Below are 11,639 nucleotides of genomic sequence, written 5' to 3'. Positions count from 1 at the left end.
GCTTTCTGACAGGTGCCCAGAGGCCAAGGGCTCAGAAATGTTCTAAAACCGGAAAATCGGCTTTGTTAGCATCACAAGCACAGCTCCATCCTGGCTCCTCAGTTTCCTCCAGGGACTGGCCTCTATTGCAGTCACTGTCACCTGGATCCCGTCTCGGGCAGGATGAGGATGAGGATGATGAGGATGATGATGGTACATAGCATATTTGGTACCCAAACTCTTCTGTGCCTTAACACACCAACGTGCCCACCTCCCCACCCTTCAGTCCCAGTTTTTTAAGATTTGCCTCTTCCTCATGATTGACACCTCAGACGACCTCTGCCTCTACACTAGGGGCTCTGAATCTGGCTGTCCATTGGACCTCCTGGGTGTTTGTTGAAAATGTACCTGTCTGGGCCCCACTCCAGAGCTCTGATCCTACTGGCCTGGGGTGGCGCCTGGATATTTCATATTTAAAATCCCTAGGTGATTTGGGTTGTGTGTCCAGGGTTGAGTTCTCTGGCTGAATGGAGCCTGTGATATGTGTGTTGATGATGCCCTGGAGCTGATTCCTGAGCCAAGCAAGTCCATTCCAAGATGTTTCCCAGCTCAAGAGGAGCTTGGATACAGCAGGGCCAGTGGGGCCAGCATAGATGAGGCCCCAGGGAATGAAGGGAGGGCACCCTCCAGCTGGGGAAGGAGTGGCTGGCAGAGAGGAGGGGAGGGAGAGGCTGGTGCCTGCAGTTTCTCATCTGGGAGTTGATGGTGGGGGGTGGGGGGAGTGGGATTTGACCAAGGGTCTGACATCAGGACTGTCAATCAACAGAGAAAGTAAGGTTTGGGGATCCTATAAGCCAGGACCAAGGTGGAGCCCAAGAGCTGCTCCCCAGAAGACTCTGGCTATGGGGACAGGGCAGAGGGGGTTGTTGAGGAGTCTGGCTGGAAACGCTCTCCTCAAGCTTTCCCAGAGCCCTTTTCTCCTCCACTTTCCCACCCACCCGTGTGCCTCTCTTTCCACAAAACCACCACCTGCGATATTATAACTTATAACAGGGAGTATATATTTGACCTTCATCCTGTTCCTGGTACAAATCCTAAAACTTTTGGAATTTCCTAAGGAATAGGAGTGATAAAAGTGTCTTGATTTTCTTAAGACACCCCTTTCAACCACACTTGAGTCTGTGTTAATGAGTTGACTTTGGGAAAGCACCTAGGATCCGGATTGGTTGCCAGGCGAACCAACCACGCGATTAGAGGCTGGGAATTTTCAGCCCCATCCCTGACCTCTGGGGAGGGGAGAGGGGCTGAAAATTGAGTTCAGTCACCAATGGCTAATAAGTTAATTGATCATGCCTATGAGACGAAGCCTCCATAAAACCGTAAAAGGACAGGTTTGGAGGGACTTTTTGTGCAGGGAGAGGGTACTTCCTGGAGAGGGCATGGAGGACCCATGTCCCTTCCTGTATACCTTGCTCACTGCATCTCTTCCATCTGGCTGTTCCTGGTTTGGATCCTTTTACACTAAACCAGTCATCTAGCGAGTAAACCGGTTTCCTAAATTCTATGAGCTGCTCTAGCAAATTAATCAAAGGTAGGGAGGGAATCATGGAACCTCTGATTTCTCAGCCAGTAGGTCAAAAGCACAGGGAAACCATCTGGACTTGTGATTGGCACCTGAAGCAGGAGAAGTCTTCTGAGGCTGAGCCCTCAGCTTGTGAGATTTGATACTGCCTCTGGGTAGGTTCTGTTAGAGTCAAGTTGCTTGCTTGGTGGTGTCGGAAAAAAAAACTACATCAGAATTGGGACCAGAGTCACTTTGCCTCTTCTAGGAAGTCGTCCCCATGGGCTCTATTGGGCTTTGTCGGCTCCACTCGACACCAAGCGTGGCTTCTGAAAGCCCTGTTTATGCCCCGTGGGTGTTGACACTACACCTGCGGCAGGGAACTGAGCCACTAGCGCCTGGTGCTACTCCTTCCCCTGGACTCCTCTGCTCCTACTGGACATGGTCTTGCCCTTCAGCATGTTCAGCACATGCTTTTTGACGGTCTGGTTGCCAAACTTTAGTTTCCTTTCTAGGCTTCAGTTCTCCATGTGCCAAATGAGTTTACTGAACTAGAACGATCTCTTTTAGAACAATTAATATAAGATCACTGCAGATGGTGATTGCAGCCATGAAATTAAAAGATGCTTACTCCTTGGAAGGAAAGTTATGACCAACCTAGATAGCATATTCAAAAGCAGAGACATTACTTTGCCAACAAGGGTCCATCTAGTCAAGGCTATGGTTTTTCCAGTGGTCATGTATGGATGTGAGAGTTGGACTGTGAAGAAGGCTGAGCGCTGAAGAATTCATGCTTATGAACTGTGGTGTTGGAGAAGACTCTTAAGAGTCCCTTGGACTGCAAGGAGATCCAACCAGTCCATTCTAAAGGAGATCAGTCCTAGGTGTTCATTGGAAGGAATGATGCTAAAGCTGAAACTCCAATACTTTGGCCACCTCATGCGAAGAGTTGACTCATTCAAAAAGACCCTGATGCTGGGAGGGATTGGGGGCAGGAGGAGAAGGGGACGGCAGAGGATGAGATGGCTGGATGGCATCACCAACTCGATGGACATGAGTTTGAGTGAACTCCGGGAGTTGGTGATGGACAGGGAGGCCTGGCGTGCTGCAATTCATGGGGTCTCAAAGAGTCTGAACTGAAAAAGCGACTGAACTGAACTGAACTGAATATAAGATGCTAAATCCCAAGCTGGCCTGGAATACTCTTAGTATACCTCTGGTCTGGAGAACTCCTATACATCCTTCAAGGCCCAGGGGACATGTGACCTCATCTACAAGCCTTTCAGACCTTCCCAGACAAAATTAGACTTTCCTGTTCAGTGCCACCATGGCACTTTGCACATAGCCTTGCTTCAGTCCGTGGCTAGCATGGCACTGTTTGGGGGTTTAAGACCCTGGAGGATCTGAAGTCTTTGAAAACAGGGATTCTGGGTGGGACTATCACAGTGTGGAACAGTGCCTGGCTCAGGGTGGCCAAATGAATGGATTTCATGAGAGGGTAAATGAATCCTTCAATTCATCAAGTTCTTTCCCTTAACCATCTGCAGAGGGTAAGGTAAGGAGGATGGGAGAGGGGCTGCCATGATTTCCAGAGAAGAGCTCTGGCCACCCAGCTGTCTAGGTTCTAGTCCCATAGTTGAGGTAGGGCACTGAGGGGCACACCTCAGGGGGACCTTAGCCTCTCAGATGAATCCTGTAACCAAGCCATCCAGGGTCTGCGCCTCTGCTCTGCTGAAGGTGGGGATGGGGTAGGGGATGAGGGCAAGGGTTGAGGTTTGGGCGGAAGTACCCTAACTAGCTGGATATTCTTCCAAAGCCTAGCTCGACTAGAGAGCTAGGTATGTTCCAGCCTTCTGGTACCCTGGGGGATGGGCTTGGGTCTGGCTTCGCCAACCTGGAGAGGTTGTGCCTGGGACTAATCGGCTTGCCCTCCTTCCACTGCCGGAGAAAGTCTTGGCTAATTTTCCGGAACGTTCTAGTTAAATGCCAATTAGGACATCCTGTCCATTGCTCTCTTCCAATGTATTAATAATGTAATTAAGCATTTATTGCCTGCACAAATTAAAAATTAACTTAAATGGACAGCCTGGAAAACTGAGGAAGTGACCGCTTAAGCGACCAATTTGCATCTCATTCAAGTATCAGTATCCAAACACAGTCTGGGGTGCTGGGTTTGGCCTTTGAGTGAGGGGCCCAGCCAGCTGCCAGCAGCTGCTGGCTTCTCCTACTCCCGCCTCTAACTCTTCCAGCCCCATTCCTAGGTGTGGAGGGCGTGGTCTTGCCCCAGAGGAGCTGGAGGGCTTGCTGCTGGGCCTCCGTGTAGGCTTCCAGAGTCCCCACCCGCTTTTCTCAGGGGGGGGGTATGGTGTGGATTTCACTGAAAGGAGATGCCGCTGGGGTGGCTGGCAGGGGGGCAGTCACTGAAGCCCCTGCCACTCCCACCCCAGGATCGATTTGTCCTGCATTCCAGCCCAGGAGATGGGAAGCAGATGGTACTGGATGGGGAGGGGGAGGTAACCAAGGAAGCAGGAGACCTTCTTCCAACCAACCTCCTGGTGGGGGGGGGGGTGGGCGGTGTGATGGGGTCTCTGAGAGCTCGCAGGGGATGCAGCCGGCAGGATCCTCCCCAAAGATGAAAGGATAAAGCTCTTGGCTCTGTCCTGTCCCTGGGGGTCTGTCTTACACGACAGGTGTGACACTGCTGCTTTGTTTCTCCTAACAGCCACAGGAGGGGCTTGGAAGGAAGGAGCAGGACAGTGGGGAGCTGGGGTGAGGACGAGTGTTGAAGGAGCCTGAGTGGGAGCTCTGGGGCAGGAGGACAGGGGAGCCAGCCAGCACAGGCCCCCTCCCTCTGCACGATTGGTCTCCCCAGTATCTCAACCTGCAGGTCCTCACTGCTTGTGCCTGAACAGCCAAGCCATCCCGAGGGTGCGGGCCACGGTTGCCCCCCTTGTGTGGAAGATGGTTCAGCAGCGGCCTGTGAGCTGTGGTGAGGACCCAGGTGGGACTTGCACATTTGCTTTGGGGCTCCTGCAAGAGGGTAGGGGCAGGGGCTCCTCTGCCTGGTGCAGGGGGTCCTTCGGGGTATGAGTCACTGTCCCAGAACCACAGGACCTGGGGCATGGGGTGGGGTCTTCCTTCCTTGCTCTGGGGCTCCGGCCTCAATCCAGCTGTACCCTGCCCCGCCCCAACAGCCGTGGGGAAGGGCCCAGCTCCTGAGTGATGAGAGGCAACCAGGGAACCAGAGTTGTTTTAAAGACTTTATTTATAAAAAAGTACATTTTTTTTTTTCTCAGTACATTTTTCAACCCATCATTTTTTTTCTTTTTTTTCCTATACAAGTAAAAGGGGGTGATGCAAACACCCCCTGGGTTAGAACCAGGAGAATCTGCGGGGTGGTCCCTGGACCAAAGACGAAAACAGTGACTAAGAAATTGAAGCAACGGTAGCGCATCACACTTTGGGGGGAGGGGAGGGGGGCAGCTTCTCCTGGATTTTCTTTCCATTTATACAAAAAAAAAAAAAAAAAGAAAACCACTTTTGTTTTCCTGGCCAAGAATCCCATTCCTCACAGCAGGAGTCGAAAGAGCAGCAGCACCGGTGGGATGGGGGCTCCTCTGGCCTCACACTTGGGGGGCGGCAGCAGCAGCAGCGAGGTCCCGGAAGTGCCTTATGCCAGGGACCCCTGGCACATCTCCCCGTGGGCCTGGGGCCTGGGGGGCCCACCTGCAGGCTCCTGGGGGCAGTCAGGCCTAGGAGGTCTCTGTGTGGCCTCCGGGAGGCCTGGCAGCCCTCCCCTCCTTCCAGGCGAGCTGCCCACATCACCTCACTCGATCCCCAATTCCTCTGCTCGGGAGGATGGCAGAAGATTTATTGCACCAGTGACTCGGGCACATGGCAGGGGTTGGCGGGTGCAGGGGGAGGGCAGGGGGCACATGCCTGGGAGACAGGGCCCGGGTGAGTCTTTCTTATGGCCCGAGTGCTGGGACATCCATTTTTCCTGAAGGGCTTTCAGCAGGTCCAGGCCAGCCCCCTGGTGTGTCTGCGGGGCTGGGGGTGAGCGCCGTGTATGTGCTGGGCACCTGTGCAAACTCGTGCACGCATGGACTGGGCCTGACGTGGCTGCACGTGCCTGCGTTCCCCGATTCTGTGCTGCTGCTCTTCAGATCCTTCTGATCAAAGGGGACTCGGAGGGTTGTTACACATTAGAACAATATCAAAATCTTAAGGAAAGGAGGGGTATCGGTGGAGTAGGGCATCGGCGGGCAAGGACCGTGAGGGTCACAGAGGCAGGATGACAAGTGGGGAGGCCTTGGCACAGTGTAGACCAAGTTTATTTCATTTCCAGCAAAAGGCAGAAGCTCAGTTCATGCTTGGGGCATGGAGGAGAAGCAAGACGTCCTGGTCTCTGTTGGGCCAGACCCCCTCCCCCACTCCCCATGCCAGCTGCCTGTGGGCCCAGCAGTAGTAGCCATCTCCCCACAAACTTGCAGGGTACACAAAACCCCATCTCTGCAGGCCCAAGTGCTGACCCCGGCCTCACGCCCGCTCTTGGCCCCAGGTAGCAGCACTCCGGCTGGGCACGCTGCTGATGGGCCTCTGGCAAATCTGGAGCCTCCCACGTGGCCCATACATGTGGCACGGACCCCCAAATTTGTGCTTTGCTGGAGGGGAGGGCTGGGAGTTGCCTTAAGGGGGACTCAGTGCTTTGGCTAGGCCTGGGGGCCTCCTAAGTCCATCACAGAAAGAGGAAGAGAGGGTGGCACTGCAGGATAAGGGAGACACAAGAGGAGTCCTTTCAGTCTTGTGATTTCAAGGGGGTGGAGAATGCCTCTATCTGGCAGGCCCCTGGGATTTCCTCCTGCTAGGGGGCAAGGGGCCGAAGCAGAGGGGCCAGAGTGGTATGAGGCGGGATGGGGCAGTGATGTAACATGGAAAAGCTCCTCTGCCCTGGGGTGAGGGGACACTGATACTGCTGGGAAATGCAGCCCAGCTCTTCCACCCTCTCTGCCCTGTGGCTAGAAAGACCCCAGAATTTTCTCCCAACTCCACCCCATCCAGTACCCCCAATGCCAAGAGAGGGGAGCGCCGCCCCAGGGCTGGCATGGCTTCAGACTTCTGCTACGTGGCTACTGGGCGGACTGGGCTAGGGCTAGGGCAGCAGGGGCTGGGTGAGAAGGGTGACTCAGCTGGTGGGTCCAGGGTTGCCAGGGCAGAGATGGAGCTGGCTAGGGGTTCAATAGCAGCACCCGGGAGGGGAAGAGTAGGACAGGGGGTTGGGGGCTCCCTTGGGAAGCCTATGGCAAGGGTAGGTTGGTGCCCGTGGGGCACAGAGTGGTCTGCCTCCCTCCCCTCAACACTTGCCATCCCACAGAGCCTCTGTACCCTGGGCTGAGTTCACCAGAATCCTCGCGGGCAGACACGAACCTGCCTCTCCCATCCCAGGGTCTCTCCCATCCAGAGTGCTGGGGGAGACGGGCTGAGCAGATGGAGGGACTGAGGCACTTTGAGCCAGGGGAATGGAGAGGGGGCCCAGGAGGGGCCTTCCTTCAGGGTGTCCATGGGAAGACCATCGGTCTTGGGTGATTGACAGGAACCCAGAGCCCCATTCAAGAAGAGAATCTACAACTCAAAGGGAAAGCATCTCCAGGGTTCCCCCGCCACCCCATCCAGAATGATGACCAGGGAGAACTGAGCAGGACGGGGCGGGTGGTGAGCAGGAACAGCTGACTCAGGATTCTTGACCCCGCCTCCCCTCATGCTGTCCTTCTCTTGGGTGGGCGAGGAGCTCCCTGCACTCTAGAGTCTCATCAGCCCGTGATGGCGGAGCTCCAACTGTGCTTGCTGACTTCTCCAGTGCCCTCTGCATGGATCCTCCTCCACTCCCTGAGGTCACTCCTTTCTGGGATCCCAGCTCTGACTCCCCAAGAGAATCAAGAGTTGCTAGCACTTGATAGGTAGGGAGAAACTCAAGAAACTTCCATGCTGTAGGAAGTGGTTAAGGGCCGGCCTGAGATGCTAGGGTGGAGGCACCTAGGGGGCTTGCCTCAGCTCTCCCTGGAAGCTTCTGAAGGCCGCCCCCGACCCCTGTCCCATCCTCCGCTGGAAGGAGGGGTGAGATGGAGCAGAGAGGCGGGCCTTGGGCAGTGTCCTGCCTGGGTAAGGCATGTGACCCCAGGGGGAGTACAGGGGTAGACACGAACGTGTGTGTGTATGTAGGTGTGGGTATGTGTTGGTAGAGGTGCATGGGAAGTGTGGGCCAGAGTGACCTGGAGTCCTGCTATGTGGGGTGCAGACAGGCGAACAGGAACCACCAGAGCTGTGCCAACTTAACTCTTGGGAGGCTGATGAGGGAAAAAAAAAGTAAAACCAGCCTTCAAGAAAACACACTGCCCAAGACTCCAGGTGGGGACCTCAACTTGATTCACCTAACGAACAAAGACAGCCCTGGGTGCTTTGGAAAAGCCGTCCCCACCCCCTACCTCTTGCATGCCATGGCTGCCTAGACCAGGGGTCCAAACTTCCACTGTGTCAGCTCATGGTGGGATGGGGAGGTTGCTGGGTTCCCTCTCCCAGGGAAAAACGAGCAGCATCTGGGGTCCAGGGAGGGGACTGTTCCTCTTGGAGCCCCTTCAGCTGTCCACCAGCAAAGGGAAGGACACGAACAAATTCCAGTGTTGGGGGCAGGGGAGGGCTGGCTCCCCAAACCCTGGAGGGACGCCCAGGTACACAAGACAAGAGCAGGGCTCCCTTCAGAGGGCGGCAGGAAGGGGGTGGTTTGGGAAGGAAAGGTACAGCAACACCGAAGCCACAGTGAACACAACACCATGGGGCAGGGCAGGGGCAGGGAGGAAATCAAAACAAAGCCAGGTCGTGTGCCCTGGGCTCCCAGGTTCCCCGGGCAGCTGCGTGAGTCTCTGGCGAGCTCCTGGAGGAGTGGGCAGTGGGGCCGGGCAGGGGGCGTGCGGGTGGGGGCTGGGACGGAGGCTCTGGACAGGGGTCTACACGTACCACTCCTTCTTGGAAATGAAAGACCCGTCGTTCTGAGAGACCATGTTCTCGGCCAAGTCCAGCTGCTCAGGGTCATACTGGTAGCCCAGAGTCCGGTCCCCGTAGCCGTCCTGACGGGCCTCAGCCTCGTCCACCGTGAAGTAGGGCCGCTTGGCGTCCTCGTCGTACTTGGAGTGGGGGCCGCCCACCTTGCGCTCGCCCCCTCCACCCTCCTCGTCCTCTTCCTCCTCGTAGCTGCTCCCGCCCAGGGGGCCGGCTTTCTTGTCGTCGTCCGAGTCCTCCGGGTACTGCAGGTTCTGGGCCATGGGCGGGTGGTGCTGGGGGATGCCCGCCTTGCTGTAGCCGTTGCCGTACACATGCTTCTTGGTGCTGTAGTCGCCCTTGAAGGTGTGCCGGCGCCGGCGCAGGGCCACCACGATCCCGCCGACCACAATCAGCACCAGCAGGATGCTCCCCACCACGCCCCCAATGATGGCCGTGGGCACTGGCCCCGCGCGCCGCCCGTGTTCGGGAGGAGACGGGGTGTAGGGGAACTCTGGGTGAGGAAAAGAGAAGGAGGGGGACAGTGTCAGTGTCTGCTCCGGTGGCTGAGTCAGCAGGGGTGGCAGGGAAGGAAGACGAGAGGGAGATGGGGAGGCGAAGGCAGGAAGTGAGCCCAAGGCCAGCTCTTGTTCTAGAGGTGCCCCTGGCAACCCCCTCGCCCCAAATCCAGGAGACCAGCAAGCGCGCTGGTAGCTGGAGCCGGAGAAGACAGAGGAAGAGACAGTCCTGTGGCCCCAGAGCCTCCACACTGACTTTCTCCTTGAAGGTGGAGCCAGTCCAGCCACGACCTGGTGTCCATGCCAGTTGCATGACACTCAGTGTCCCTGACACCCCATAAAGTGGTATGCTATTCATTTCCATCCGGCATACGATGAGACAGGGATTACGAGGCCACCAGCCAATGACACATTGTTGGTTCTCTTGCACGGAAAGCCTGTGCGGAGGTCACCACTGCCCCTCTGCCTGACACCTGCTGCTCACTGTGCCCTAGCACCACACCTTGGCTTCTGACACGCCGAGCCTGGAGCAGACTGGGTGCCCCACGCCTGACTTCGTCTGCTCCCAGGGTACAGAGAGGAGGATGGGAGCCCCAGTACTGGCCCTGTAGATGCCCTCTGTGTGCCAGAAACCTGGGCTGTGGTTCTTGGCTGCGGTCTGGCCCTGCAGGGCAAGGTGGGGGCCGGGGGTGCAGCCAACGCGGGCTACGAGCAGAAGACACTCAGCATAACCATGCAGAAAGGGGGCGTGAGAGCACGTGAGTAGCAAAGATGACAAGTATACACAGGAGAGCACGTGTGCGGGCACACGCCCTTGCTGTCACACCAGCCCACATACCTGTGTTGCCGTGATGAACGTGTGTGTACAAATATGTGCATGCTAAGGATGGAGGAGAAACTAGAAGGCAGAAAAAGTGAAACGAGAAAGGAAGAGGGTGGGTGGGGAGGAAAGGCCGGGTGGGTGCCCCAGAGGCTGAAGGGGTCCCCAGGTGAGGCTGAGGGAGGCGGTGCCCAGCACCGCCACAGGGTGGCACTGGAGACCACGGCTGGCCTTGGACAGGAGGAGCCAGTGGGCAGGTCTGGGGCAGGCCTGGGCGGCTGACCTTGGCTGCTCTCAGCCCTCCTCTCTTTGGGCCAAGGGAGAGGGTCGATGTGGGCCTATGTTTTGGCCTCTGGGAATCAGTTTCTGCCAGCTCACTCCCTGATTCAGCATCACTCACTCCGTGGGAATCCTGTTCCTCCTATTTGGCCAGTCCCTCCTCCCAGAAGTGGAGCTGGTCTGGGGTGTGAGTGTGTGATGTGCTGTCTGCGGTGGCGGGAGCAGGGCAGGGATTCTCGAAGAGAAGATGAAGGGCTGTCCAGGAGCTCATGCTAGAAGGGCTAGTGAAAACACGGGGACCAAGTGAAGGGGTCCGTTTGTGTAAAGACAAAGTAAAGTGGGTGATTAAGTAGTTAATCCCACTAGGGGATCCCAAGTAGAAAACATGTGGGAGACCCCTGTAAGCTAATGATTACTCAAGAAAGCAAGTTTGCTTAACCACAAAACCAAGCAGGCTTGCTTAGCAAAAAATCCCTGCGACAGAAGCACAAGACCTGCCCCCAGGCAATAAAACAATGGTGACAGGAGACCCACATCCTGACCAGTGAACTCAGTAAATTAATGATCCCCAAGACATGGTCTCTGCACACATAAAAAACAGTAACTTGTGGACCTAGCTTGACCATGTAGGGACACGGAAACTTCCCTGCTCAACCTGGAGGAGGAGCTGATGATGGAAGCATGATGTCTACTTAAGAATGACAAAGATGTCTTCTCTCCCTTCCCATATTTTTTTTTTTTTAAATTATAAAACTGTAGCCCAGTAAGTTCTTGGGGTGTGGCACCCCCTTGCCCACCTGCCTATAAGCCTCACAAGCATCCTATTCTAATAAATCACTTCTTATCTATCACTTTGCTTCTTGCCGATTTCTTGCTGCGCTGAGACCTATGGTACCAGAGCTCTTCAGAGCCCCCGAAATGCCACTTGATGGTTTCAGAGCCACCCAGAGGCTCCTGCTCCTGGCTTCTCGCAGGGGGAAGTTAGTAGAGAGAAGCGCACCCCCTGAAGACTCAGCTTCCCACTTGTCACCGTGTCCTCGGTGCGGGTCACCGAATGGCTGCCCAATAAATGTTTATGGAATATTTGTCCTCTCCGCCCACTTCCAGAACAATGTCCCTGAAGCTCAAGTGTCTTCTCCTGGTTCACCAGGTCCCATCTGTCTACCGCCTTGAAAAGAGCTGCACACCTGCTCCCTGTGAGGTGGGAGCTGCTGCCACAAGAAATGCCCAAGAGGCAGCTGGCAGGAACCTGACCGCCTCTGTACTTTCAACCTGCCAGCTCCCTCTTCAGTTCTCATCCCATACCTGCGTGCTCTTGCCTCTTGCCACCTGCCTCATCATCGCTCCACCCACCCACCGACTCACCCATCCACTCAGCAAACACGTACCGACCATCTATTTATTTCACTAGTCACAGGATACAAATAACTCAGGACCCAGCTGAGGAACC

The 11,639-nt window shown here is 55.7% G+C and overlaps 1 protein-coding gene across 1 annotated transcript in view; it reads right to left on the bottom strand.

The window, feature by feature from the left end:
- Nucleotides 1-4,787: 4,787 nt before the first annotated feature.
- The window catches only part of NECTIN1 (nectin cell adhesion molecule 1), a 72,564-nt gene continuing 65,712 nt past the window's right edge, over nt 4,788-11,639 (bottom strand). Inside the window, exon 6 of the mRNA XM_044929614.2 lies at nt 4,788-9,086. Within this exon, the coding sequence (XP_044785549.1) occupies nt 8,542-9,086 (545 nt within the window). The 3' untranslated portion in view covers nt 4,788-8,541. The remainder of the gene's footprint in view (nt 9,087-11,639) is intronic.

The sequence above is a fragment of the Bubalus bubalis genome, chromosome 16 (genome assembly GCF_019923935.1).
Source record: "Bubalus bubalis isolate 160015118507 breed Murrah chromosome 16, NDDB_SH_1, whole genome shotgun sequence".
NCBI lineage: Eukaryota > Metazoa > Chordata > Mammalia > Artiodactyla > Bovidae > Bubalus > Bubalus bubalis.
The sequence above is the reverse complement of the archived record's forward strand: the minus strand, read 5'-3'. Positions and strand labels throughout refer to the sequence as shown.